Raw genomic sequence first — 27,395 nt, forward strand, 5'->3', positions numbered from 1 at the left:
TAGGTCTTCCTCAGGTGCTCCTCCAGGTCTTTTATGGGCACTTTGAGGCTCCCACTCTTCTCTTGCTCAAAAAGACCTTTGACAAAACTGTAGGGATTGCTATAGAAGAGGGTTCTTGTCCGTTCTTTCCTCTTGCGTTGTCGTCTGAGGTGCTCTGCTTTTCGCAGCTTTGTCAGCCGTTGCTTTATTTCAGCCTGCAGAACTTCAATTCCCCCTCTTTCTATTTCGGTTGCCTTTCTCCATTGCTTCCTCAATTGTCTTCTTTCTTTCACCAAGCTGTCAATTTCACGCTGCCTTCTGGACTTTGGTTGGTTCGAGGAGGGAGGGCCTTTTTGCTGCCTTTGAGCCTTGCTCTTTACCCCAAATGTTTCGGCACCATAGCTGTAGATGGTGGCTCCCATGTTGTCCAGTTTTCTTTCAACAGGACCCTTCTGTTGTTCTAGAAGGAGGACCAAGTCTGAGTCAACGGTCTCCCATTCTCTCTTCTGGTTGGACTTGGGCCACAGGATCTGGGCTTTCCTTCCTTCCATCTTCCTTTCTGTTGCAGGCAGAGGTTGGCTGGGCTCAATGTTGGAGACTGCAGCTGGCTGCTGCAGGACTGGCTCTGACTGGTTAGGCTCCAGGCTGGAAAATGCTAGAGGAGCTATGCGACGTTAATATAAACTGCTCAAAATATAAAAGGAACATTTAAATAACACAATATAACTCCAAATCAATCACACTTCTGTGAAATCAAACTGTCCACTCAAGAAGCGACACTGATTGACAATCAATTCAACATGCGGTTGTGCAAATGGAATACACAGCCTGTAGTGTGTTTTTTCACCTCAATTTTGAGTGTGACTCCAAATTCCGATTTACATTGATAATTTTTGTGTGATTTTGTTGTCAGCCCATTTAACTATGTAAAAAACTAAGTATTTAATAAGGATCTTTAATTCATTCATTCAGATGTAGTATGTGTTATTTTAGTGTTCCCTTTATTTTATAAGCAGTTTATATGTGTGTATATATATATATATATATATATATATATATATATATATATATATATATATATATATATATATATATATATATATATATATATATATATATATATATATATATTGCGTTCATGCCTTTAATATCTCATCTCCCAGATGATTTTAGTTCTTGTGTTATTCCCATCATCATTCCCATATTTTGCACCAACTGTCCCACATCATGGGACAGTTGGTGCAGTGGCGCAGTTGGGAGAGTGGCTGTGCCAGCAACCTGAGGGTTCCTGGTTCAATCCCCACCTTCTGCCATCCTAGTCACGTCCGTTGTGTCCTTGAGCAAGACACTTCACCCTTGCTCCTGATGGGTCCTGGTTAGCGCCTTGCATGGCAGCTAACATCAGTGTGTGAATGTGTGTGTGACTGTGGAAATAGTGTCAAAGCGCTTTGACTTCTTTAAAAAGGTAGAAAAGCGCTATACAAGTATACAAGTATAACTCATCATTCCTCAGATTCTTTCCTTAAATTTGATCACTTCTAACTTGCTTAATTTAACAACTACCGTACCTTGCGCTAGCCAGAGCTGTCTCAGCCTGTTTTAGAGAGGATTTTGTGCTGCTATAAAAGCTTCGGGTTGCTAGGCAATCGCTTTAAGCTAGCGTTTTAGTTAGTTAGCCCCCGGCTAGCGACACCTTAAATTTGCTCGAGCAGAGTTAAAATCGAATATGACAGCAAACTGGTCCGTAGCAGTGATTACAATCTGTGTTCAGGAAGGCTCCAATTTTACTCAATTTTACTTTGTTTTGGTACTAACAACATATTTTTATGATGTAATAATAATGTACAGTAATTACCTTGGAAAGAGGACTTCTACAGTATCTCCTTACAGCTGCTTCTCCGTCAAACACACCATCAGCAGCTTTTCCATATTTTCATGGATCCATGTCTGCCGTTTAAATATTATTTTAACGCCATTGGATGATGTCAGACTCATTTTTCAGTATGGTGCAGACAAGCTGTGATACGCTCAAATTACTTTTGATTGATTGATTGAGACTTTTATTAGTAGGTTGCACAGTGAAGTACATATTCCGTACAATTGACCACTAAATGGTAACACCAGAATACGTTTTTCAACTTGTTTAAGTCGGGGTCCACTTAAATTGATTCATGATACAGATATATACTATCAGATATACTATCATCATAATACAGTCATCACACAAGATAATCACATTGAATTATTTACGTTATTTACAATCAGGGGTGTGGAGGGGGGGGGGGTAGGATATGGACAGCAAGTAGTGGACATAGAGAGAGAGAGAGAGAGAGAGAGATCAGAAGGCATAGGAAAAAGTATCTGCATTTGATTGTTTACATTTGATTATTAGCATTTGATTATTAGCAATCCGGGGAGGGTGTTAGTTAAGGGTTGTAGCTGCCTGGAGGTGAACTTTTATTGCGATTTTGAAGGAGGATAGAAATGCCCTTTCTTTTATACCTGTTGGGAGCGCATTCCACATTGATGTGGCATAGAAAGAGAATGAGTTAAGACCTTTGTTAGTTCGGAATCTGGGTTTAACGTGGTTAGTGGAGCTCCCCCTGGTGTTGTGGTTATGGCGGTCATTTACGTTAAGGAAGTAGTTTGACATGTACTTCGGTATCAGGGAGGTGTAGCGGATTTTATAGACTAGGCTCAGTGCAAGTTGTTTAACCCTGTCCTCCACCTTGAGCCAGCCCACTTTGGAGAAGTGGGTAGGAGTGAGGTGGGATCTGGGGTGGAGGTCTAGAAGTAACCTGACTAGCTTGTTCTGAGATGTTTGGAGTTTAGATTTGAGGGTTTTGGAGGTGCTAGGGCACCAGGAGGTGTATGCATAATCGAAAAAGGGTTGAACGAGAGTTCCCGCCAAAATCCTCATGGTGCTTTTGTTGACCAGAGAGGAGATTCTGTAGAGAAATCTCGTTCGTTGGTTAACCTTTCTGATTACCTTGGTTGCCATTTTATCACAGGAAAGATTAGCCTCTAGAATGGAACCTAGGTAGGTGACCTCATCTTTCCTGGTGATAACAATGTCACCCACTTTTATAGTGAAGTCATTGACTTTCTTAAAGTTGATGTGGGACCCAAACAGGATGGATTCCGTTTTACCCAAGTGTATGGATAGCTTGTTGTCAGCGAGCCAGGTGCAAGTTCTACACAGCTCAGCACTGAGGATTTTCTCCACCTGTGACTTGTCCTTATCGGATACCAGCAGGGCAGAGTCATCCGCAAACAAGAACAAGTCACAGTCGCATGCCGATGACAAGTCGTTTATGTATATTAGGAACAGTAAAGGCCCAAATATACTGCCTTGGGGGACTCCACAGCTCACCGAGAGGGGGGGGGGGGGGGGGGGGGGGGGGACACGGTGCCGTTCACCTCTACCACCTGCTCCCTCCCCTCCAAGTAAGATTGCATCCAGCTCCATGAGGTTTTGTTAAATCCGATTGCTCTGAGCTTATCCAACAGTATAGCGTGGTTAACGGTGTCAAAGGCCTTCTGAAGGTCCAGCATGACCATGCCGCAGTATTTGCCCGCGTCCACCTCATGTTTGATGTGGTCGGTCAGATAGAGAAGGCATGTGTCAGTGGAGTGGTTAGTTCTGAAGTTGGATTGGAATTTGTACATGAGTTTATTAGTGGCAAGGTAACTATCGACCTGTTCATAAACTATTTTCTCCATTACTTTCGAAATGGAACTGAGAATAGAAACAGGTCTGTAGTTGCCAGGTTCCAATTTGCTTCCTTTTTTAAAGAGGGGAGTTACTCTTGCTATCTTAAAATCTTTTGGTACTTGGCCTTGTGTAATTGATAGGTTTATTATGTGCGTGATGATCGGGGCAATGATGGAGGCAGAGTTCCTGAGGAATCTGGAGGGAATATTATCAAGGCCGGTGGCCTTGTTAGGGTGGAGCGCGCTCAATTTTTTAAACACCTCATCAGCTGTGACCATTTCTAATTTGAAATCATCGTTGGATACTCCTAGCTTTCTGTAGAAGACTTTAATGTGTTCTACACCAAAGCGACCAGAGTGGTGGGACAGCTTGTTGACAAGAGTTGCGGCTATGCTGGTGAAAAAGATGTTAAGTCTGCTAGCTACCTCCATTTTGTCTGTAATGAGGGAGTCACCCTCCTTGATGCTGATGTTGGTGAGTCTTGTTTTACGTTTCTGGCTGCAACCAGGAAGCTGGTTGTTGAGAATTTTCCAGAGCTCACGTGGCTTATTTGTGTTTTCCTCTATTTTGTCGTTAATGTAATTTTTTTTTAAGGATTTAGTCAGGTTGGTTGACTTATTTCTTAATTTATTGCATTGCTTTTTGAGAGTTGAAAGGAATAATTTGAGATTGACATTATTGGGTTGTTTATCTACTTCTGTTTTACATTTTTGGTTTTCAGAGTATTTTCTGTCTCTGTCTTTTATGGCAGCTAATAGGTCCGATTCATCCATTGTTCAGAGCGGGCTTTGATCCTGACTGTTTTCACGGGAGCCATGTCATTTAGTATCTTTAGGAACGCCATTTTGAAGCGGTCCCAAGCAACATCGACCAGGTTGCTCGTGAGCACAGGGGACCAGTCCCACTCATGTAATTTTAAATTGAAATTGTCATTAGAGTATTTTTTGAGGGATCTGGATTGGGCTGTTATGTGGCCATTGGCTTTGGGTTTAGCTATTTTGCGGGTGCAGAAGGTTAGATAGTGGTCGCTAAGACCACAGATCATGACCCCACTATTTTTTATTTTAGGCCGGTCTGAAGTGAGAATGAGATCTATGGTTGATTGGGTGGAATCACACACCCTTGTAGGTAGCGCTATTAGCTGGGAAAGATCGTGCAGATTACAAAACTTGCTGTAGGATCTGAAGACAGGCGCATCCCCCCCCCCCCCCCCCCCCGAAAATATTTCTATTTCTATCTCTGAGTCAGAAATACTTTGATCAAATTTGGTTTCAGAGAAACACAAGACTTTTACCTTCGTGTTGAGGAACATTTCTCTGATTTGGTCGAGTTTGGCTCCAGAGAGGCTGTTCACATTAAGGTGGATGATGTGTAGTCCACTGGAACCAAAAAGAGCATCAGAGTCCGCGGTGTTGTGGTACTGACCAGAAAAGTTGTTGGTTATTATTGCTGTTGAAGTTGGAGAAGAAGAGGGAGAGAAGGGAGAGAGAGAGAGAGGCATATTGATCTTCCACCAGGTGAAGGGGGAGGGGCGGAGTTGGAGAGGGGGAGGCCAGGTAGGGAGGGTGGGGGTGGGGTTGGATTTCCTTTTGGCTGACTTTTTTGAAGACAAAGAGAACAACGAAAATGTTTATGTAAAGGCGCCTCTAAATCCTGTGTATGCCGCGTCCTCGACCGTCCGGGACCGGGGAGAGGCCGCGTGGACCCCCGCCATCTCTTGCAGTTCCCCGCCATCACTGATGTCTGGGTCGCCGTCCACCGCCGCGCCGTTCACCGCCGCGCCGTTCACCGCCGCTGAGTCGCTGCCTTCTCCGATGACTGGGTCGTCCTCCACTGCCGCCGCCGAGCCTCCAACCATGTCGATGAACGGGGCGAAGTCCTCCGCAGAGCCGCCGATCGCTGGAGCACAGGTGAGCTTGAGCTGAGATGAGCCGGTAGCCGAGTTAGCTTCAATGGCAACGCTAGCAGTAGCATTGCTAGTCTTCGCCAGTCGGGACAACATTAACTGTGTTGTTACCCCACACAGCAAAAACACTCCGCGGCAGATCCCCCGCGCAGGTATCGCGCTTTCCGGAACGGAACCGCGAAACGGACCAGCATCGGCGTCCATTTGCACTCAGGAACGTATCCGCCACGGCGGCAGGTAGCGGATCCGCCGTGGCGGCACGCTGAATGCGCTCCGCACCCATGATCAAAGCCTTATTTCCGCGGCGGGTGCGCCGTGACGGCGCGCTGCATCCACTCCGCACCCAAGATCAAAGCCCAACCTCCCGCCGCGGACCAGCAACGGACTCATAAAAACCCTGGCTCATCTGGCCGTTTTGGACCCCTTTATCTTATTTTCAAAATCCCTTCTGTTCTTGCTGTAGGATAAAATAGGAAACTAAAAACTTCACTAAGCCCTACTACAGCAATATAGGCTTACATATGCATTGCCTTGTATTTTTAAACTAACAATATTGTCAATAGGCAGAAACAGAATTCAATTCACTCTATAAAGTAAATATATATAATATATATTTAAAAAGTAAATATACATATTTAATCTATTAGGCTACAACTTCAAGGAAACGCTGCTCCATGCACAGCTAACATATCAGAAAATGAATAACTGGTGAATGACAAGAAGTCCAATAAAAGGTTGTTTATTTATACATATACATCTCTATTCCTCCTGAGGAGGTAGAAGCGGGACTCGTCTCCTCGTTGCCCGATCCCCCGCCAAGTTGAACCACCTGATGGCGTGTCTGGTGACCTCAGCGTCCGTGGCTGACCTTGTCAACACATTTTTACTCACAGCACCTCTAATCAAACAAGATTACAAGACAGATACGTTTATGTTTATGGTAGAAAGCATCCAAAGCCAAGTATGCTTACACAATACAAAATATTTGATAGGTATTAAGGAGATTACATTTGAAAAAAAAAACATGACTTAAAGTTACTGGAGGTGGTTAAAATAAGGTGCGTAAACTATGAATTTGTGATCAGGATATAGGTGTGCAAGACATCCAAAATGTTTAAACAATATCGTTATTTGGTTCCTTGATCAGAGTACTTGTTTGGCTCTGTTGGATGACGGCGGCGGGGGGTTGGGGGTGGGGGGCATAAATAAATATCCATAACCCAACTTTGGGAGGTTGACATTGTTTTCTTATTATATTTGTACTATCATTCTATGTTTGTATTCGTGTAGGCCGGGGGTGTCCAAAGTGCGGCCTGCAGGTCATTTTTTAACGGCCCCAGGGCACATTTTTAAAAAATATGATCGAAATAAATTAAAAACATTAAAAGTGGTATTTAAAGAGCAAACAGGTGAAATGTAACAAGAAAATGTAGCAATGTTTACTCTAATCACACAAAGCTGCCATGTAGGCTGTTTCTTTCTTTAAAAAATAATAATGAATCAAAATCAATGTCATTATGACATATTGACCTATTCAAGGCTTAAGAAGTTTACCTTCGCAATCAGCTGGTCTTGGTTGTGCTTAATAGTTTCCAGCAGGTTAAGGATGTGGATTACCTCAGGCGCTGTTGACAAACAGTAGTATAAAATTAACATGTTTCAGTGTTTATCCTCATTACTCATAATCCTGACATTAGCTATTGACCTTAGTTAATGACAAAAGTTATTGACAAAGTTTGAAGAAAATATGTGATTGCTTGTGAATTTGAATTTTTTCCAAAATTTGTGGCACAGAATGACCATCCGGTATTTGTCAGTTATTGCTCACCAGAGCAGGAAATGTTGTCGGCCATTCTTCCCCCTCGCCATGTTGGCCTGTAGGCCAGGCTGGATCCAGGCTCCTCTGTCTGCCACATGTTGAGGGCTGCTGGTGAGGGGGGTGGAGGGAGTCGAGGAGGGACTGCCGTTCCTAGTGAGGTGGGCATTGTGAGAGAGCCATCAGTTAACCATGACTGGTAATACCCAAGGGGTCTATCTATACACTAATATTTCAGAGATCAGTCCCTACCTTGTGTAACTCTCTGCATGTTTAATGCAGGTGCTGGTGAAGGCATATGAATGCGTCCTTCCCCATGGTGAGGTGCTAAGGGAGATAAATTGGTATTAAATGGTTGTGATCTGTTAACCATGGTTACTGGATGCTGGGATATTATTTCAGAGATCAATCTTTACCTAGAAAGTTATCTCCAGTTGAGGAGTCGAGTTGACAAGTACTCATGACTCTTGCTGGCACTCGGTGAGACGGTGGAGCTGGGAGAAGGGATACAAGGAGAGGGGAATATCTTTAGCACTAAGAATGTTAACCATATCTTTTGGTGGTTTTGTTGTTTTCGATGTTAAGTTAAAGTTAAAGTACCAATGATTGTCACACACACTAGGTGTGGTGAAATTTGTCCTCTGCATTTGACCCATCCCCTTGTTCACCCCCTGGGAGGTGAGGGGAGCAGTGGGCAGCAGCGGTGCCGCGCCCGGGAATTATTTTGGTGATTTAACCCCCAATTCCAACCCTTGATGCTGAGTGCCAAGCAGGGAGGTAAGAGATTATTCTTTACTCTGCCTGTGCAATTGGCTTGCCAACCCCAGAGATGTGAGGTCACTATTTCCCGGGTCTTCTTCGCTATCATCTGAGTCCCCGAGACGATGGCTGTTAGGATTATTGCAATACCAAAATTGCCAAATATACATATAGTACAAGCATCTCTGGTCTATTTTTGAATGCTACCGGAAATAACCTTCCTATTACTGTAGAAACATGACAAAAACAAGACGGAACACACTTACACTGGCTTCCTGTTCCTTTTTTCTGGCAGCTCCTCGTTCTCTGCCTCAGATTGCAGGTCTGAGGTGTCGCAGCCCTTTCCATATTGTTGCATTATTTTTAATGCGTCTTTGTAGTTGTCTAAAATTGAATATGTTAAAATGAACATGAGTTTCAAATTAGCTGTAGAGCTGAACAGAATATTATTATTATTGATGATGATAAATCAGGTCTCTCTCTTACAAGAGACCTGGTCAGAACATAGACACAATAGGTTATTCCAAGCATAAAGAGAAGCAACTATGACGTTATTTTTAAACAAGAAGATTATGAATTTGCATACCACAAGTTCGGACAACAGAAACGTCAAATCTTGGCCAGTTTGGCTCATGCTGCTCCTCATTTAAAGCGGTCCTTTCAATTCTGTCAGTGTTTTTATAGCTGGGCCAGAAAACCATCCTATCATCATACCATCCACTTGGGACAACCGCAATGTCCCTGTTCATTATAAATTTAATCAGATGAAAAGGCACCCTTAATGTAGAAAGAAAGAAAAGGGGTATTTATTCATCGTCAAAGGAACAACGTGGACAAAAGCATGCACAGGTGTTAGTGTATACAAATAAGCAAGTAAGATGAGCTGAGATTTTACCTGAATGGTGCCCCAAGGTGGTAAGAACTATAAGAAAGGTAAAAGTACGGGTCATAATAGTCAGAACTTCAGCTCAATCGTAAAGTAGGGTTTGAAATTATGGGTGTAGTGTATACAGAGATCAGTCTCTACCTTGTGTAACTCTCTGCATGTTTAATGCAGGTGCTGGTGAAGGCATATGAATACATCCTTCCCCATGGTGAGGTGCTAAGGGAGATAAATTGGTATTAAATGGTTGTGATCTGTTAACCATGGTTACTGGATGCTGAGATATTATTTTGGAGATCAGTCTTTACCTAGAAAGTTATCTCCAGTTGAGGAGTCGAGTTGACAAGTACTCATGACTCTTGCTGGCACTCGGCGAGACGGTGGAGCTGGGAGAAGGGATACAAGGAGAGGGGAATATCTTTAGCACTAAGAATGTTAACCATATCTTTAATATTAATGTGGTGGTTTCGTCTACAACGCTAAATATATCCTGTGGTGTACCTCAGGGATCAATATAGGACCTAAATTATTCAATGTCTAGATAAATGACATTTGTAAAGTTACAAAAGATTTAAAGTTAGTATTATTTGCGGATGATACAACAGTGTTTTGTTCAGGAGAGAACACACAGAAGATAATACAAATAATAACAGAAGAAATTAACAAATTAAAAAGATGGTTTGACAAAAACAGACTATCTTTGAATCTCAGTAAAACTAAAATAATGCTATTTGGTAACAGTAGAAGAGAAAGTCAAACACAAATACAAATAGACGGAATAGAAATTGAAAGAGTAAATGAAACCAAATTTCTAGGTATAATGATTGATGATAAATTGAACTGGAAATCTCAAGTAAAAAATATACAACATAAAGTAGCAAGAAACACATCAATAATGAATAAAGCAAAACATGTTCTAGACAAAAAATCACTTCATATTCTCTACTGTACACTAGTGTTACATATCTGAGTTATTGTGTAGAAATATGGGGAAATAATTACAAAAGTACACTTCATTCATTAACGGTGTTACAAAAAAGATCAGTTAGAATAATATATAATGTTGGATATAGAGAACACACAAATCCTTTATTTATTGAATCAAAGATACTGAAATTCCACGACATAGTGAATTTGCAAACAGCTAAAATTATAAACAAAGCAAACTATAACCTGCTACCCAAGAATATACAACAATTCTTCTCAAAAAAGAGGAGAAAAATCATCTTAGAGAGAAATGTAATTTAAAACATTTGTACGCACGTACAACACTTAAGACCTTCAGTATATCAGTATGTGGAATTAAATTATGGAATGCATTAAGCAAAGCAATCAAACAATGTACTAATATGATCAATTATTTATGCTTACATGTGGAAATAATAATAATAATAATAGTAAATAAAATAATAATAATAAAAAAAGGTAAATAAAGCATAAAATAGTCTCTAATAAATTAATTAAATAAAAAACAGCATATAAAATATATACATCAGCAAATAACAAAAATATAGATCAAGAAAAAGGATCCTTAATATGTGCAGCAATTTTTCCCACTCACATCACCTCATTTTATATTTTTTTCTACAATTAACTATGCCAAAAAACACATAGACATACCTTTTTTTTTGTAATGGAAACAAAAACAACATGGCGTCACACACAGCTAGTCCACAGTAAACAGGATCTCGAGCTCCACTAAAGAACAAAGAAAGAAATAATACACACTCATATTAATAGCAAAGAACGGCTGTTTCCACTCTGTTAACGTTACGCTGTTATAACGAAGTAATAGCGACCTGGGCCTAAACAACACTGACAATAAAGTAATACGCTTTCGTTTCAACCAGTTGGAAATATGTGGAATATCGTAGCATGTAACCTACACACATTCACAGCGTCTAACAAAAGATGGCCTAAGTTAACTGTATTGAACGTTACTCACCGGCTTCACAAAACACAATTTTACAATAGCACGGCGAAAAAATGACCGTCGTTGTGTGGGTTTTTTGACGAATAACACTCTTTTCCACTTTTCTTCGCTCGGGCCTCACCTCCCGCGTGCAGCCATTTCGAATTTTCTGAATACGTGACGTCAGACGCACGTCCCCATGCAAAGCATTCTGGGAGGCGGCGCTGGAAATAAAAGCCTTTTTTTACAGAATATAAAGTTTTACTGCTAGTCCTAATATCAAACAACGTCATTACAATCATACATAAATGATGATGGAAACACAAAGGCCGATCTTTACTGCGAATGTAGCAATAAATCAATAAATCTATACTTACGTTCGTGTTCCAGCAAAGAAAGTCCAGAGATCTTGGCTCATGCGCGTACACGCTAGTAGGCGCGTCCACGTCTGCGGGTGCAGACATTGGTCGGCTCAGCGCGCGTAGGCGTAGCCTATAACTCTACTCTCTCAGACACGAGTCCGCTCAGGATCAGCTGTCTGACCGTACAATTTTCAGAGGCGGGGCTGTATCCTCTAGGCGGAGCCAAAACGAATGTGACAGTAACGCGGGTTGGGCGACTTGAAGGCGGATCCGTATAGCAGTCTTCTGCTGTGTGGGACAGGTCCAGGGTTGAGTTCAGTGTCTCCTGATAGTAGAAGTAATAGTAGTATTATTGACTTTCTGTCTATCCTTCCAGTCAGGGGCATGTTTCTTCTGCCTCGATGTGCAGTCAAGCATGATGCTAACACGTTAGCTCCAAAGCCAACGTGCTTCGCCGAAGTATTGTCGTGGAGATAAAAGTCGCTGTGAATGTCCATTTCGCGTTCTCGACTCTCATTTTCAAGAGGGCAAAGTATCCGAGGAGGTTTAAAAAATAAATCCGTGATCCACAGTAGAAAAAGGAGGAAGTGTGGGATAATCCGAGCAGTTGTTTGAATTCCCGATCGGGAGCGAAAGAGAGTGCGACCGCTCATCTCTGCGTCCTACTGAACTTTGCCAAGTTGGCTACACGCTCTGTCTGTTTTCAACAATTTCTTTCTTTAGTTCAATGAATATGCTCTGCTTTTTCTTCTCAGCAATGTCCTTATACTCTTATTTTATTTATTCCCAGCAAATTGAAACCATCCTGAGCAATCAAACGTAAAACTTTACATTTCTAAACTTTGTGTGCTTTTAGATCCATCAGGTGGTGTTAGATGGAATATGGTATAATATGGTGATTGGGCTGTGGTGACTGCAGAGTGCCATCGTGTAACAAGTTCTGTCATCTGTCCATAGGAATTTTCAAAATTGAAGACTCTGCGTATGTGGCCAGGCTATGGGGCCTCAGGAAAAACCGTCCAGCAATGAACTACGATAAACTGAGTCGCTCTATACGTCAGTACTACAAGAAGGGCATCATTCGAAAACCTGAAGTGTCCCGCAGACTGGTCTACCAGTTTGTTAACCCAGTATGAGCAAGAATGACTTGGCCTGTCAGACACCAACATGCTGAAGGCTGAAAATGAAGATGTGTGGACATACGCCGAGGAAACTGACAAACACGGAAGCTCCCTCATGTATTTGCTCTTTTATTTCAATTGTTAAGCCTGCCTAATGAAATGTGCACTTCTGCCTAATATAATCTCTGGTAAAAGATGAATTCATTTTATTATTGTCTCTTCAAAAATGTATATTGTGCTTCCAGTTTTTAAAGAATTCTGTTGAGGGAAGAGAAATATTACATTGAACTTTGGTCCAATGAAAGGGACTAAAAACAGTTTTCTTGGTGCACATAATCGTTCATCATGCATGACCAATTTTGAGTTTTGGAAGGCAGAAGTAAAATCGCCACTAGTTGCCAGGCAACAATGTCACTTCATATCCTAGACTGCAAAAACAAATGGAGCTCCTCTACACTTATGATAAAGAAGATGGCGGCGGCTAATTTGACACATTATTTTTCATCTTTAGCTTTCTTGAGTCCTTCTTAGGTGCAGGGTAGAGTGGCCGCAACAGCTTCGAATACACAGCACAGCACCGTTGAAACGCTTTAAATCAGTGATGTCAAAGTCAAGGCCCGCGGGCCAAATTGATTAGTATTAGAACCGGCCCGCAGGCCACAGCCGCTTGCTGCTGTTTTGCACGCACTAATACTCCATCAGTGTTGGCGCTAGGAATTTCCCAGGGACCCCATTAGGTCATAAAAGTGGGGTCCCACAGTACATTTTTGGGGTCCAACTTTTTTGTAAGGATTTTGAAAACCAGTTATAAATGTATGCATTATCCTGTTATAGCTCACATTCTATATTGCGGCTGGAGAGGAACCATTGTGTCGCACATGCGCAAGTCTCAATGCGCAGGATACTACCCGGAAGCAGACACCATTCAAATAAAAACATAGCAAAAGTCGTGATAAAAAGAACAGAACATTTTAAAGTGCATCGATTGTAGAAAAAAAGAAACAGATTTATTCAAGAAGGTAGGTAAGGAAATCTAAAATGCCGGCTTATTTCGGACTCCTGAATGAACTACGAATGAGATGAAAGATAATGAAGCAGGTATAATAAAGGCGAATTAAAGCATACACGATTTTTTACTTTGTCACTAACCATATGTATTTACTTGTGTGTACCAATAAAATATTCAAAATAAAACCTGTAAAATGGGTATCGTTTGAAGGCCTACTGAAACCCACTACTACCGACCACGCAGTCTGATAGTTTATATATCAATGATGAAATCTTAACATTGCAACACTTGCCAATACGGCCGGGTTAACTTATAAAGTGCAATTTTAAATTTCCTGGGAAACTTCCGGCTGAAAACGTCTATGTATGATGACGTTTGCGCGTGACGTCAATGGTTGAAACGGAAGTATTCGGACACATTGTATCCCAATACAAACAGCTCTGTTTTCATCGCAAAATTCCACAGTATTCTGGACATCTGTGTTGGTGAATCTTTTGCAATTTGTTTAATGAACAATGGAGACTGCAAAGAAGAAAGTTGTAGGTGGGATCGGTGTATTAGCGGCAGACTACAGCAACACAACCAGGAGGACTTTGAGATGGATAGCAGACGCGCTAGCCGAACAACCTCACCTTGACTTCCTCCGTCTCCGGGCCGCCGACCGCATCGGTGATCGGGTGAAGTCCTTCGTCGTACCGTCGATCGCTGGAACGCAGGTGAGCACGGGTCGTGATGAGCAGATGAGAGCTGGCGTAGGTGCAGAGCTAATGTTTTTAGCATAGCTCTGTCGAGGTTCTGTAGCTAAGTTAGCTTCAATGGCGTCGTTAGCAACAGCATTGCTAAGCTTCGCCAAGCTGGAAAGCATTAACCGTGTAGTTACATGTCCAGAGTTTGGTAGTATTGTTGATCTTCTGTCTATCCTTCCAGTCAGAGGTGTATTTGTTTTGTTTCTATCTGCAGTTAAGCACAATGCTATCACGTTAGCTCAGTAGCTAAAGTGCTTCACCGATGTATTGTCGTGGAGATAAAAGTCACTGTGAATGTCCATTTCGCGTTCTCGACTCTCATTTTCAAGAGGATATAGTATCCGAGGTGGTTTAAAATACAAATCCGTGATCCACAATAGAAAAAGGAGAGAGTGTGGAATCCAATGAGACCTTGTACCTAAGTTACGGTCAGAGCGAAAAAAGATACGTCCTGCACTGCACGCTAGTCCTTCACTTTCACGTTCCTCATCCACGAATCTTTCATCCTCGCTCAAATTAATGGGGTAATCGTCACTTTCTCAGTCCGAATCTCTCTCGCTGCATTGAAAACAATAGGAAAATGTGAGCAGCCCTTCCTCCGGTGACGTCACGCTACTTCTGGTAGGGGCAAGGCTTTTTTTTTATCAGAGACCAAAAGTTGCTAACTTTATCGTCGTTGTTCTATACTAAATCCGTTCAGCAAAAATATGGCAATATCGCGAAATGATCAAGTATGACACATAGAATGGATCTGCTATCCCCGTTTAAATAAAAAAAAAAAATTTCAGTAGGCCTTTAATGTTAATGGGCTATTGAACCCAATCAAACGCAATAAAATATTATCGAAGGTGAGGACAGAACAAGCCCACATAGTATATTTACAGGAGACCCATTTGACTGACAAGGAGCATGTAAAACTAAAGAGAATGGGCTTCACTCATTTGTTTTTTCCGTCATATAAATTAGGACATACGAGAGGAGTTGCAATCTTCATTTCAAAAAAGCTACATTTTGAAAAAGTACTGGAATTTGATGATAAGGAGGGTAGATTTATTTTTAGTTAGATAGATGGGAACCCAATCACCTTATTGAATATCTATGCACCCCCTGGGAGTGATATTAATTTCTTCCAAAAAATCACCAATATTATGGTAACAGAAACCGAAGGTCTTTTGATTTGTGGTGGGGATTTAAATATACATTTACAGCCAAAATTGGACTCATCTAGTATAAAAATACATAATGTTAAACCCCTTTATAAGAAAGTAAACACACTTTTTGAGGAAGTAGGCTTAATTGACATATGGCGAGACTTTTTCCCAGACAGAAGGGATTATACTTATTTCTCGGCTCCGCATTGTCTTTATACAAGAATAGATTATTTTGTAACATTTGGAAAGGATAAAGATAAAATATGTACCTGTGAAATTGGGACAATAGATCTAAGTGACCATGCACCTATATACCTATCTATTGACTTTAATCTGAGGGCAAAAAATAATACATGGAAACTAAACTCAAGTCTGCTGAATGACCCGTCCTTTAAGACACAAATTAAATCTGAAATTAGTCTCTTCTTGGAGTTTAATGACACAGGAGAGGTTTCGCCTCCCATGTTATGGGACACCCTGAAGGCTGTTTTAAGAGGGAAAATTATAGCAATATCTTCATTTAAGAAAAAAAATGAGAATACAAAATCAAATGACTTAAAAAACAAACTAAAATAATTAGAAAGAAAACACAAACTAGATTTGGCACAGGATACATTAAGGGAAATAACAAATACTAGGAACGAAATTAACAGTTTGGCCACACAAGAAATAAAAAAAAATCTAATGTTTTTGAAACAGAGACACTATGAAAGTGGCTCTAAGTCTATGTAAATATTGGCCTTGAAACTAAAAAAAAAGATAGCGGGAAACACAATTCATAGAATCAGGGATCCAAGAACAAAAGAGATAAAAACTAAACCAAATGAAATTCAGGAAGCCTTCGAACATTTTTATAAAACTTTATACTCCGAGGTCTCTAGGAGGAGCATAACCCAAATTGACAGCTTCCTGAACTCTCTGGATTTACCTATTTTAGATGAAAAACAAAACCAAACAATATCTGCAGATATAACTGAAAATGAATTAAAAGTTGCAATTAGTAGGCTTAAATTAAGTAAATCTCCAGGATCAGACGGTAACACGGCTGAGTGGTATAAGGAATTTAAAAAATAATTAATACCTGTTTTACTCCCCACATTGAATTGGGTCTTAAAAAAGGCACAAACGCCACTTAGTTGGAGGGAGGCAATTATTTCAGCTATACCAAAAGAAGGCAAGGATAGAATTGAATGTGGATCTTACAGGCCAATATCGGTTCTCAATGTAGATTATAAACTATTTACTTCCATTATGGCCAAACGATTAGAAGATTTCTTACCTATATTGATACATAATGATCAAACAGGTTTTATACATCAATGATAAACACAAGACAATATAAGAAAGACACTACATATTGTGGATCATATACAAAGAAAAAACACAGAAGCAATTGTTATAAGTGCGGATGCTGAAAAGGCCTTTGATTCAGTCAATTGGAATTTTCTTTACAGAGTTTTATATAAACTCGGCTTTCAGGATACAATCATTAAAACTATACAGGCACTATATAACAATCCTACTTCTAGGATTAAAGTCAATGGATACTTATCGAACAGTTTTACCCTACAAAGGGGATTTAGACAGGGATGTGCATGGTCACCATTACTCTTTGCATTATATCTGGAGCCATTAGCTCAGTCTATCAGACAAAATGAAGATATTAAAGGCCTACTGAAATGAATTTTTTTTATTTAAACGGGGATAGCAGATCTATTCTATGTGTCATACTTGATCATTTCGCGATATTGCCATATTTTTGCTGAAAGGATTTAGTATAGAACAACGACGATAAAGATTGCAACTTTTGGTATCTGATAAAAAAAAGGCTTGCCCCTACCGGAAGTAGCGTGACGTAGTCAGTTGAACATATACGCAAAGTTCCCTATTGTTTACAATGATGGCCGCATGAAGTGAGAGAGATTCGGACCGAGAAAGCGACAATTTCCCCATTAATTTGAGCGAGGATGAAAGATTTGTGGATGAGTAAAGTGCAAGTGAAGGACTAGTGGGGAGTTGAAGCTATTCAGATAGGGAAGATGCTGTGAGAGCCGGGGGTGACCTGATATTCAGCTGGGAATGACTACAACAGTAAATAAACACAAGACATATATATACTCTATTAGCCACAACACAACCAGGCTTATATTTAATATGCCACAAATTAATCCTGCATAAAAACACCTGCGTGTTTGTTATGCTAGCTCCTAGCTCCTCTGCTAGCTCCTAGCTCCATAGAACACGCCAATACAATTCAAACACCTGATCAACACACACAATCACTCAGCCCAAAAGACCGTTCACCTAACCCAAGGTTCATAAAGCTTATATATTTTTAAAAAGTTACGTACACACGCAAAAAAAAGTTGCGCACATACGGTCAAGCGATCAAATGTTTAGAAGCCAAAGCTGCATACTCACAGTAGCACGTCTGCGTCTTTGTCATCCAAATCAAAGTAATCCTGGTAAGAGTCTGTGTTGTCCCAGTTCTCTACAGGCGTCTGTGTATCGAAGTCAAAAGTCCTCCTGGTTAGAGTCTCTGTTATCCGAGTTCTTCCATCTTGACTGCATCTTCCGGGAATGTAAACAAAGAAGCGCCGGCTGTTTACTGTTGTTGCTGACTACGTTCGAAAAATACGTCCATTTCGCACCGACAACTTTCTTCTTTGCTTGCTCAGCTTCCTTCTCCATAATGCAATGAACATGATTGCAACAGATTCACGAACACAGATGTCCAGAATACTGTGGAATTATGAAATGAAAACAGAGCTTTTTCGTATTGGCTTCAATGTGGAAGGCATACCCGTGTTCGCCGGTCTACGTCACGCGCATACGTCATCCTCAGAGGCGTTTCGAACCGGAAGTTTAGCGGCAAATTTAAAATGTCACTTTATAAGTTAACCCGGCCGTATTGGCATGAGTTATAATGTTAAGATTTCATCATTGATATATAAACTATCAGACTGCGTGGTCGGTAGTAGTGGGTTTCAGTAGGCCTTTAAGGGAATCACGATTAAAGGAAGAGAGTATAAATTGGCCTGCTATGCGGATGACATTTTGGTTTACCTCGGACACCCAACATACTCGCTCCCTAAATTCAATCAATCAATCAATCAATGTTTATTTATATAGCCCTAAATCACAAGTGTCTCAAAGGGCTGTACAAGCCACAACGACATCCTCGGTACAGAGCCCACATAAAATTAATGCAATCATTTGAACTGTATGGTCAACTATCAGGATATAAAATCAATATAGGTAAAACCCATCTACTCTCATATAATTATAACCCACCAGGGGAAATCAGAAGTAGTTACCCTCTGATATGGCAAACAGAGTCTTTTAAATAGCTGGGCATTAATTTTTCAAAAGATCTAACAAAATTATCAGAATACAATTATCTACCCATACATAAAAAAATAAAAGATGACATAGCAAGATGGAACTTAATTCCTTTTTTAGCCTGCTCTAGAATTGATTCCATTAAAATGAATGTACTGCCAAGACTGCTGTACCTATTTCAAACCCTGCCAATAGAGATTAACCAAAACCAATTCAATGAATGGGAAAAAATGCTATCAAGGCATATATGGCAAAGTAAAAGGCCAAGAGTTCGTCTCAAAACTTTACAATTGGTCAAACTAAAGGGAGGATGGGGTTTACCTTGCCTCCGATATTACTATTTTGCAGCCCAGATGAGAGCAGTGATATGCTGGTGCAACCCGTCATACATTGCTCAATGGAAAATTATTGAAGAAGAAATGCCCTCCATCCCCTACAAGCAATCCTGGCGGATAGCAATTTACAAGCCCACTTAAATAACATTGATAACCCATGGGTGAAATGGACCCTTAAAGTGTGGAAAATGATTATAAAGGAATACAAACTTGAGAGTGATATTGCAGTTCTTAAATGGTGTGCCTATGATACAGAGTTTACACCTAATAAATTAGACTCAAGATTTAAGGACTGGATATCTAAGGGTATAACAGCTTTATGTAGTGTAATGAAAGATTAAAAAAAATGCTTAGTTTTGAAACTATTAAAAGGACATATATATTAGAAAACCAAGACTTCTATCGTTATTTGCAGTTGCGGCATTTTGTTAATATGAAGGTGAAAAGCCGAGACGAGTATATGTTTGATTGAACTGTTTACAAAAGCCTACAATTCAGAAATTATTGATAGAACTGTTTCATGCTTGTATAAGGGTCTGTTGAATATGAAATCAAATTCAACTTCATATATTAAAACAAAATGGGAGAAGGAAGGAGGGATAACTATATCTGAGGAAGAATGGACAATAATATGGAAATATCAATGGACTTCTACCAGCTCACCCAAGTGGACGGAGTTTGGGTGGAAAAATTTGATCAGATTTTTTATTACACCTTCTCAGAAGTCTCACTATGATAACAACTCCCCTGCCTGCTGGAGAAATTGTGGGAATTCAAATGCAAATCACTACCATGTTTTCTGGGACTGCTCCACCATAAAGGACTATTGGAAAGAGATACACCAAGCTCTACAGGATATTTTCAAACGTGAAATACCCCTCGAAAATAAAACTTTGTTTTTTGGACATGTACCTCAGGATTGGCTGAAGAAAGATAAACACTTAATGAATATCCTACTAGTGGCCTGTAAAAAGACCATTACTAGGAAATGGATATCCCAGGAGAGCCCAACTTTGAAGCAATGGATGGAAACAACAACGGACATATATAAAATGGAGAAGATAACTGCCTTTATTAATTATAAATTGGAGAAATTTACTTCATACTGGGAAAATTGGGTCAACGATGTCACACCCCATAAACCTGACTTTAATTTTTCAAATTAGTGATTGTACTGCAAAAAAAAAAAAAAAAATTTTAAAAAAAGAGATTACTAATATATGCCTACATGTATGTATGTATATATATGTATATATATATATATATATTTATATATGTGTATGTGTGTGTGTATATATATATATATATATATATATATATATATATATATATATATATATATATATATACAGTATATCTGTTTATATTTTATTTTATTTCTGATTATTATTATTAATGTATTATTATTATTATTATTATCTATTTATTTATTTTTTTTCTGTTTATTTAATCGATGTATTTGTAGATATTACTTTGTTTTTTTTGTTGTTTCTTTCTTTTTTTGGGGGGGTGGGGGTGGGTGGTATGGGTGGGATATAAACAAAAATATTTTGACATTTAGGGCAGACAATAGATATATGATTTATGTGAATATGATGTAATGGATATGAATGTCTGATGCTGGATGTCAATAAAAATAAAATGAAAAAAATAAATAAAATAAAGCATACACGAACCTCTTCACGTTGCATTTGTGCACTCCAAACTGATTAACGTTAGAAACAACTGGCAAAATAGTCCAGAACAATAGCAAACTTAATCTGGGACAGTATCAGTCGTGGCATGAATGGTCTTTTCCTTTGGATTTAAAACTATTTCCATTAATCGACAGAGCCTTATGAATGAACATTCAAAAGTTTTGTTTCCATGTTTCTTCGTTGAGAAAAAACCTTCGCAAAAACTCTTTCGCTGGTCTGTCTTTGCTTCGGACCTGCATCTGCTCAGCTACATTCTTGGTAGTAGCGTCATGTTCGTAGCGCAATCTAAGATCATTTCTTGATGCTGTCTGCTATTTAACATCAACATAGCCATTACAGACGTAGAATTTGTATTCTTTGCCAATATTACAGCGGAAAATTACTTAAAACAAGTTATAAGGATCCGCAGATGGCTAGTGTGACGTCATAGGTTAACCGGAAAAATAATTAATTAACCGCGCTAAAAGGAAATAAGCACCCCCCAGTGTACAGGAGGCACATAGCGTTTGACCAATAGTTGCATTAGAGAGAGTGCATGGACTCTTGGACTTCACATGTAGGTGGGAAAATACCAAAAAATTTAACTATTTGAGAAATCAGACTAATTTAGTGCATGGAAACGTAGTGAGTGTAGCTCTTCTAAGCTACCCTGATCTCCTTCATCAGTTTGTTGCTGGCCTGCTTGAACAGGACCCGGTCCCACTCCCTTAGGCGTCTTCCTCCGCCTGACGCAGCTTCCTAAGCTGAGGTGTAAACCAGGGCTTCTTCTTCTTGTATGTGCAGAATTGGATGGATAAGTTATTTCAACTTTTAAAGTCTTTTTGATTTTTTCAGGTAATAATACTATTTTGCCGAACCGTTGTTTGAAAAAATAGTAAAACCCCTTTCCATCCATCCATTTTCTTCCGCTTATCCAAGGTCGGGTTGCTGGGGCAGCAGCCTAAGCAGAGAAGCCCAGACTTCCCTCTGCCCAGCCACTTCGTCCAGCTTTTCCTGGGGGATCCCGAGTTGCTCCCAGGCCAGCCGGGAGACGTCTTCAGTAATGTGGACGCTGTATCGATCCCTTATGGTGAAGAAGGAGCTAAGCCGGGAGGCAAAACTCTCAATTTACCGGTCAATCTACGTTCCCATCCTCACCTATGGTCATAAAACGCCTTTAATTTGGAAAAACTGTTTTTTGGAAATGGTTGTTGGTGCAGCAACACTGACATTAACGCTCAAGTGACCGTGTCCTACAGTTTCACCTGACATCAGCTCATGAATGGACTGCGATTGCGACAACGTTTAATGTATAATCTTCTTCAAGCAAGAAAATGGAGACAATTTCACCTGCTGGTCTTACAAAAAAATCAGTGTTAGAATATTGTTGAAAATATACATTTAAATACACTCTATACAGTTTCAAACTCCAACTGTATTAAGCTGACGACATGCAGGCTGTGACCTGTCAAGCTGACTCAATGACACAATAAAACTGTTATGATATTCTAATACTGTAAGAATTTTGACTATCTGTGTCTTATGGACTCAAAACTAATATTAATATGGTAATTACACATCCAACAGACAAGTTCCGATAGTTCCACCGAGGCTCCTCCTGATGGCCTTGTAGTGCCAAAGCCACCTGAACGATTATTCCTTGGTCTCGACCCCACCTTTGTGAAGACTTGTTTGGCCATGCATGGTCACTCAGGACCCAATGGACTTGCTGCTTTAGGGCAGTGTATTTCAACCTTTTTTGAGCCAAAGCACATTTTTTTCAGTGAAAAAATCCAGAGGCACACCACCAGCAGAAATCATTAAAAAATGAAATTCAGTAGACAATAAAAAGTCGTTGTCGCAATTGTTGGATATGAATTCAAACCATAACCAAGTATGCATCACTGTAGCTCTTGTCTCAAAGTAGGTGTACTGTCACGACCTGTCACATCACGGCATGACTTATTTTGAGTTTTTTGGGGTTTTCCCCTGCGTAGTGTTTTAGTTCTTGTCTTGCGCTCCTATTTTGGTGGATTTTCCTGTTTTTACTGTAGCAGTTTCATGTCTTCCTTTGACCGATATTCCCACCTGCTTTGTTTTAGCAATCAAGAATATTTATGTTGTTGCTATCTTTTTTTGTGTGGACATTGTTGATTGTCATGTCATGTACATTGTGGACACCGTCTTTGCTCCACAGTAAGTCTTTGCTGTCGTCAAACATTCTGTTTTTGTTTACTTTGCAGCCAGTCTAGTTTTAGTTTCGTTATGCATAGCCTTCCCTAAGATTTAATGCCTTTTCTTAGGGGCACTCGCCATTTGTTTATTTTTGGTTTAAGCATTAGACACCTTTTTACCTGCACACTGCCCCCCGCTGTCATCTGCATATTGTGATCACAACAAACCATGTTCCCGACATCTACAAAGCAATTAGCTGCCGGCTGCCACCTACTGATATGGTATAGCATAACATGGTTACTCTGCCGAGCTATAAACAGTACAGACACTCAACAACGGCACATTATTTGCAGATTATAATTACTGGTTTGCAAAAAATATTTTAAACCCAAATAGGTGAAACTGCATAATCTCCCATGGCACACCAGACTGAGTGGTTGAAAAACACTGCTCTCGGGACTATAAGAAGAGCAAAAATGTATTCATTTGGATTCACTCCTCTCGGCAGTGGCTAGCTGATGGTTGATTGAGACCAATGCCGTAATTTTAATATGTCACCTTTTTTAAATAAATGTTGTTGGCCTTTGAATGTTCAATGAAAGAACGTGGGTACAATCTAACAATTGCTGCCGAGACCCAGATTGGCTGTTCACAGGTCAGGTCCTGGCCTCTGATTGTTTAATCAAAGAACACGGGTAGAATAAATGAATAAAATGAAAAGCTGAGGATGTTAACCACGTGGTAATAAAAAGGGATATTTTCCTCTTTTATCAACACTTATTTTTATATAGCTGTCATTACTCTTTTCTTTGTCACACAAAAAGTTAAAAGCTAAAGTACCACTGATAGTCACACACACACTAGGTGTGGTGAAATTACCCTATGCATTTGACCCCTTTTTCGATTACGCTTGCACCTCCAAAACCCTCAAATCTAGACTCCAAACATCCCAGAACAAGCTAGTCAGGTTAATTTTAGACCTCCACCCTAGATCACAACTCACTCCAACCCACTTCTCCAAAGTGGGCTGGCTCAGGGTGGAGGACAGAGTAAAACAACTTGCACTGAGCCTAGTCTATAAAATCCGCTACACCTCCCTGATACCGAAGTACATGTCAAACTACTTCCTTAATGTAAATGACCGCCATAACCACAACACCAGGGGGAGTTCCACAAACCACGTTAAACCCAGATTCCGATCTAACAAAGGTCTAAACTCATTCTCCTTCTATGCCACATAAATATGGAATGCACTCCCAACAGGTGTAAAAGAAAGTGCATCTCTATCCTCCTTCAAAACCGCACTAAAAGAACACCTCCAGGCAACTTTAACCCTTGACTAACACCCTCCTCCTTCCACATCCCACCTCCCCGGATTGTAAATAACCAAATGTAAAAAATCAAATGTATTTCTAATGTATATACTTGTTCTCATGCTATCTGAACTCACTATGTTCTCTGCTCGCTGTAGATATCCTACCAAGTCAGACCTACACTGTTTCAATGCCCATTTCTCTGATGATGCAATTGTTGATGACTGAAGTGCTGTTATCAACCAAACCCTCCTCATTCCACCCCCCGGATTGTAAATAATGTAAATAATTCAATGTATATACTCTGATGATTAACTTGTGTGATGACTGTATTATGATGATAGTATATATTTGTACCATGAATTGATTTACGTGGACCCCGACTTTAACAAGTTGAAAAATGTATTTGGGTGTTACCATTTAGTGGTCAATTGTACGGAATATGTACTGAACTATGCAATCTACTAATAAAAGTTTCAATCAATCAATTAATCCCCTTTTTCCACCCCCTGGGAGGTGAGGGGAGCAGTGAGCAGCAGCGGTGGCCACGCTCGAGAACTAAGAGACTATAGTTGTTGCAATTTGTTGACTTAATCTATATTACTCCTCTAACCATTTCCGGTTATTTTCTTTTTCAGTGGTTTTCCATGATTTTTCCAGTTGGATCTCACAGTCTTAAATGAAAGAGAATATGTATACAAACAAATTTTTCAATGCATTAAATAATTATATATATTTCAAACTACACTCCCCAGTCAAATTAATGATATTAAAATGTATGGCATATTTAAGGAATGCACCGTTAAGCAGCTAATTACCACACTACAATTATTTTTAATCTTCCAACTATGAAGTTTAGACACAGAGTCAAGCACACACACAACAAAACACGCACAGACCACACTTTTTCAAACACTTGTTTTTCCTTTCAAACCAACATCGCAGTATCGACGCCATCACAACAAGTCTGACTTGGGTTTCTCACCACGCTCATCGCTTTTCTTTTTTTTTTCTTTTTTACCTGTGATCATCATCATTTTATGCATATTTAAATGAACGTCTTGTTACATCAAGATGAACAGGCACTACACCAGTTAGGAGATCAAAGTACATCACTAACTATAAACATACATCATAGACCACTAATATGGGGGTTTCCACACGAGCTGCAGTCCCCCTGTGTGCATAAGGAAGAGATCATCAACATTAAAAAAAAAAAAAAAAAAAAGCATTTACATGTGCAGCACACCTCTTTACTGCCTCAACATGGTCAGGTCTCATTTTTCAGCTCAACACAGTTGTACAGTTACAATAGAATAATATAATCTTTAAATTACATCTTCATATACAAATCTGACCGCGTGGGATAACGCTTTTATGATACACCGACCATCGCCATGGAATTCATACAATATGATGTCTATTACTTCATGTTTTCAATTATTTCAGTGACACACATTTACATTTATAACACTACATTTTGCCTCAATTAGTCAATCGTTTTTTTTTTTAAACATTTACACAATGCATACATACTAAATGATGACGTTCCCCAACTAAAACGACAATGCAACCAGGTTGTGTGTGTCCGACTGTTGTGTGCGCGTGATGTGTGCATTGGGGTCCTTTTTTTTGCTTTGCTGGACTCTCCTAAGACACAACTTGTGAGCTGGTGATGTCCTCACACGGATGCCCACAAACTGTCAAATCCGGACAGAGCTGAACACATCTGACTGTTGGTCCCAAACTCCAGCACTCCTAAAAAAAGGCCTCTGCCCCCATTGCATGAAAACGCACAAATAAATTTGCTGAGTGTGCATTTTCACTTCTAAAAAAAAAAAGCAAGGTAAATAATGCACTGCAAACACCTCACATGCAATGCATTACTGGTGACTGTAAATGTGTTCCCTGTGTCATCCCCAGTGGTGAGAGGACATTTTGGTTGACTGATAGGCAGCTACAAGTAGATCTTGTTCGGAGTCATATAACATGGGAGGTTATTGCATGGAGGGGAAAAAAGCGCAGTTGATGGTACTGGATCATTCTTTGGCTCAGCATAGAAACGGGCTACTAGTGTACACTAGCACATTCAGGTCCTTTTCACGAGGCTTTGTTCTTCGGAGCTCATCAGCATGCCTCTATTGGCCCTATCTGGTAGAAAAAATGCTGGCATGGATATTGTTCCGAACCCCTCCCACTGCGGGAAAAAAGAAAAGAAGCTGTGACGCGAGGTTTGCTTGTCATTCATGTTAGTAGATGTGGTGAAGAATGAACTCTTTTTTTTTTTTTTTTTTTGCGCGATGAGAAAAAAACCAACGTAAAAATCCAAGCTTGCGGTCAACAAGCTTTGTCTCATGAGAGAACATGCGATGCTTTTAAAAAGTGACTTCTGCATTTTGTAGTTGTAGCGTTGCATCAAGTTGTGGTCCCGGATAGGACTGTAGGATCCGAGGGATGAGAGTTGTTGCATAGCTACATGCTGCTATGCACGCTCAGAGACAGTTAAGCACGTAACACGGCACACACGGGGTAAAAAGGTTGGACCGGAGCACTAGAAAATAGAACTAAAAGACAAAAACAAAGGGAGGGATACCGTTTGTGGTACTTTTAACACTACAGAGCATTCCCGATGGATGAAGGATGACTGACCACGCACAGCGTTGAAAAAGCTACACAAAAACGGTGTTATACTGTATACACACAATGCAGGTTAGAGAAGCTTGTCTTCGTCGAGTGGGCATAACTGATTATATTGGCTTCCCATTAGCACAATGATAAGCTGCATGGTAGGTTACATACAGCCACAGAGAAGCCATATATGCCTGCACTGTCCGGGTGTTATAGTTGAGTGTGTATATACCGGGATAACTGCCGCCTTTGTCTCGAAACGTCCACCCACCCCGAAAGCGGGATAAAATATGATATAGCGATACATTGTCTTTTAAGGTTACTAAGTTTGGATGAGTGCTTGGCGCATCTGTTGGGCAAGGGATGTGTTGCTCTTAAGTCTCTGGCTATGTGCGGTGCAATTGGACGAGACTGTTCAAGCTGCCTCCAGGAGCGAGTCCTTGTCCAGTCGCTGGCCTAGATCGGCTCAACGTAATTGGCCGGGTACAGTCCCTCTCGGCCGCTGTCCAAACGGCCTCGACACCAGCCTTGCTCGTCTTCGTCCTCGGTCTTGGTCAGCTCATCACC

At 40.2% G+C, this 27,395-nt stretch overlaps 3 protein-coding genes across 8 annotated transcripts in view; 1 reads left to right on the plus strand and 2 right to left on the minus strand.

Annotated features, from left to right (window-relative positions):
* LOC133653034 (SAM pointed domain-containing Ets transcription factor-like) overlaps positions 1-12,653 on the plus strand; it is a 48,862-nt gene extending 36,209 nt beyond the window's left edge. For both annotated transcript variants that reach the window (XM_062052031.1, XM_062052033.1), the window contains one exon: positions 12,290-12,653. In XM_062052031.1, coding sequence (XP_061908015.1) covers positions 12,290-12,468 — 179 coding nt within the window. In that variant the 3' untranslated portion in view covers positions 12,469-12,653. The remainder of the gene's footprint in view (positions 1-12,289) is intronic.
* Positions 6,358-11,410, minus strand: LOC133653032 (uncharacterized). Of its 4 annotated transcripts, none has more exons than XM_062052028.1 (13): positions 11,348-11,410; positions 10,679-10,756; positions 9,367-9,444; positions 9,203-9,277; positions 9,071-9,097; positions 8,762-8,952; positions 8,442-8,559; positions 8,213-8,304; positions 7,833-7,910; positions 7,669-7,743; positions 7,429-7,569; positions 7,155-7,225; positions 6,358-6,496 (listed from the first exon to the last, which is right to left on the minus strand). In XM_062052028.1, the coding sequence occupies exons 4-13, from the start codon at positions 9,256-9,258 to the stop codon at positions 6,488-6,490; spliced, it is 858 nt and encodes a 285-aa protein (XP_061908012.1). In that variant the 5' UTR covers positions 9,259-9,277; positions 9,367-9,444; positions 10,679-10,756; positions 11,348-11,410; the 3' UTR covers positions 6,358-6,487. The 4 variants fall into 4 exon arrangements, with proteins under 4 accessions (XP_061908012.1, XP_061908011.1, XP_061908014.1 ...); XM_062052027.1 differs by lacking the exon at positions 11,348-11,410 and adding an exon at positions 11,004-11,331; XM_062052030.1 differs by lacking the exon at positions 8,762-8,952.
* Positions 12,654-25,014: 12,361 nt separating the features above from the next.
* Positions 25,015-27,395, minus strand: part of LOC133653681 (protein kinase C and casein kinase substrate in neurons protein 1-like) — a 54,191-nt gene continuing 51,810 nt past the window's right edge. For both annotated transcript variants that reach the window (XM_062053233.1, XM_062053234.1), the window contains one exon: positions 25,015-27,394. In XM_062053233.1, the coding sequence (XP_061909217.1) occupies positions 27,285-27,394 (110 nt within the window). In that variant the 3' untranslated portion in view covers positions 25,015-27,284. The remainder of the gene's footprint in view (position 27,395) is intronic.

Source organism: Entelurus aequoreus, linkage group LG07, assembly GCF_033978785.1.
Source record: "Entelurus aequoreus isolate RoL-2023_Sb linkage group LG07, RoL_Eaeq_v1.1, whole genome shotgun sequence".
In the NCBI taxonomy this organism is placed as follows: domain Eukaryota; kingdom Metazoa; phylum Chordata; class Actinopteri; order Syngnathiformes; family Syngnathidae; genus Entelurus; species Entelurus aequoreus.

What these genes read in the sequence shown, in the direction of transcription:
- LOC133653032 (XM_062052028.1), bottom strand. Translation starts at nt 9,258, where the DNA reads ATGTATTCATATGCCTTCACCAGCACCTGCATTAAACATGCAGAGAGT. An exon ending in AAAAGGAACAGGAAGCCAGT is followed by an intron (nt 8,305 to 8,441) that starts GTAAGTGTGTTC and finishes TAATCCTAACAG; the next exon opens with CCATCGTCTCGGGGACTCAG. An exon ending in CATGCAGAGAGTTACACAAG is followed by an intron (nt 7,570 to 7,668) that starts GTAGGGACTGAT and finishes CCACCTCACTAG; the next exon opens with GAACGGCAGTCCCTCCTCGA.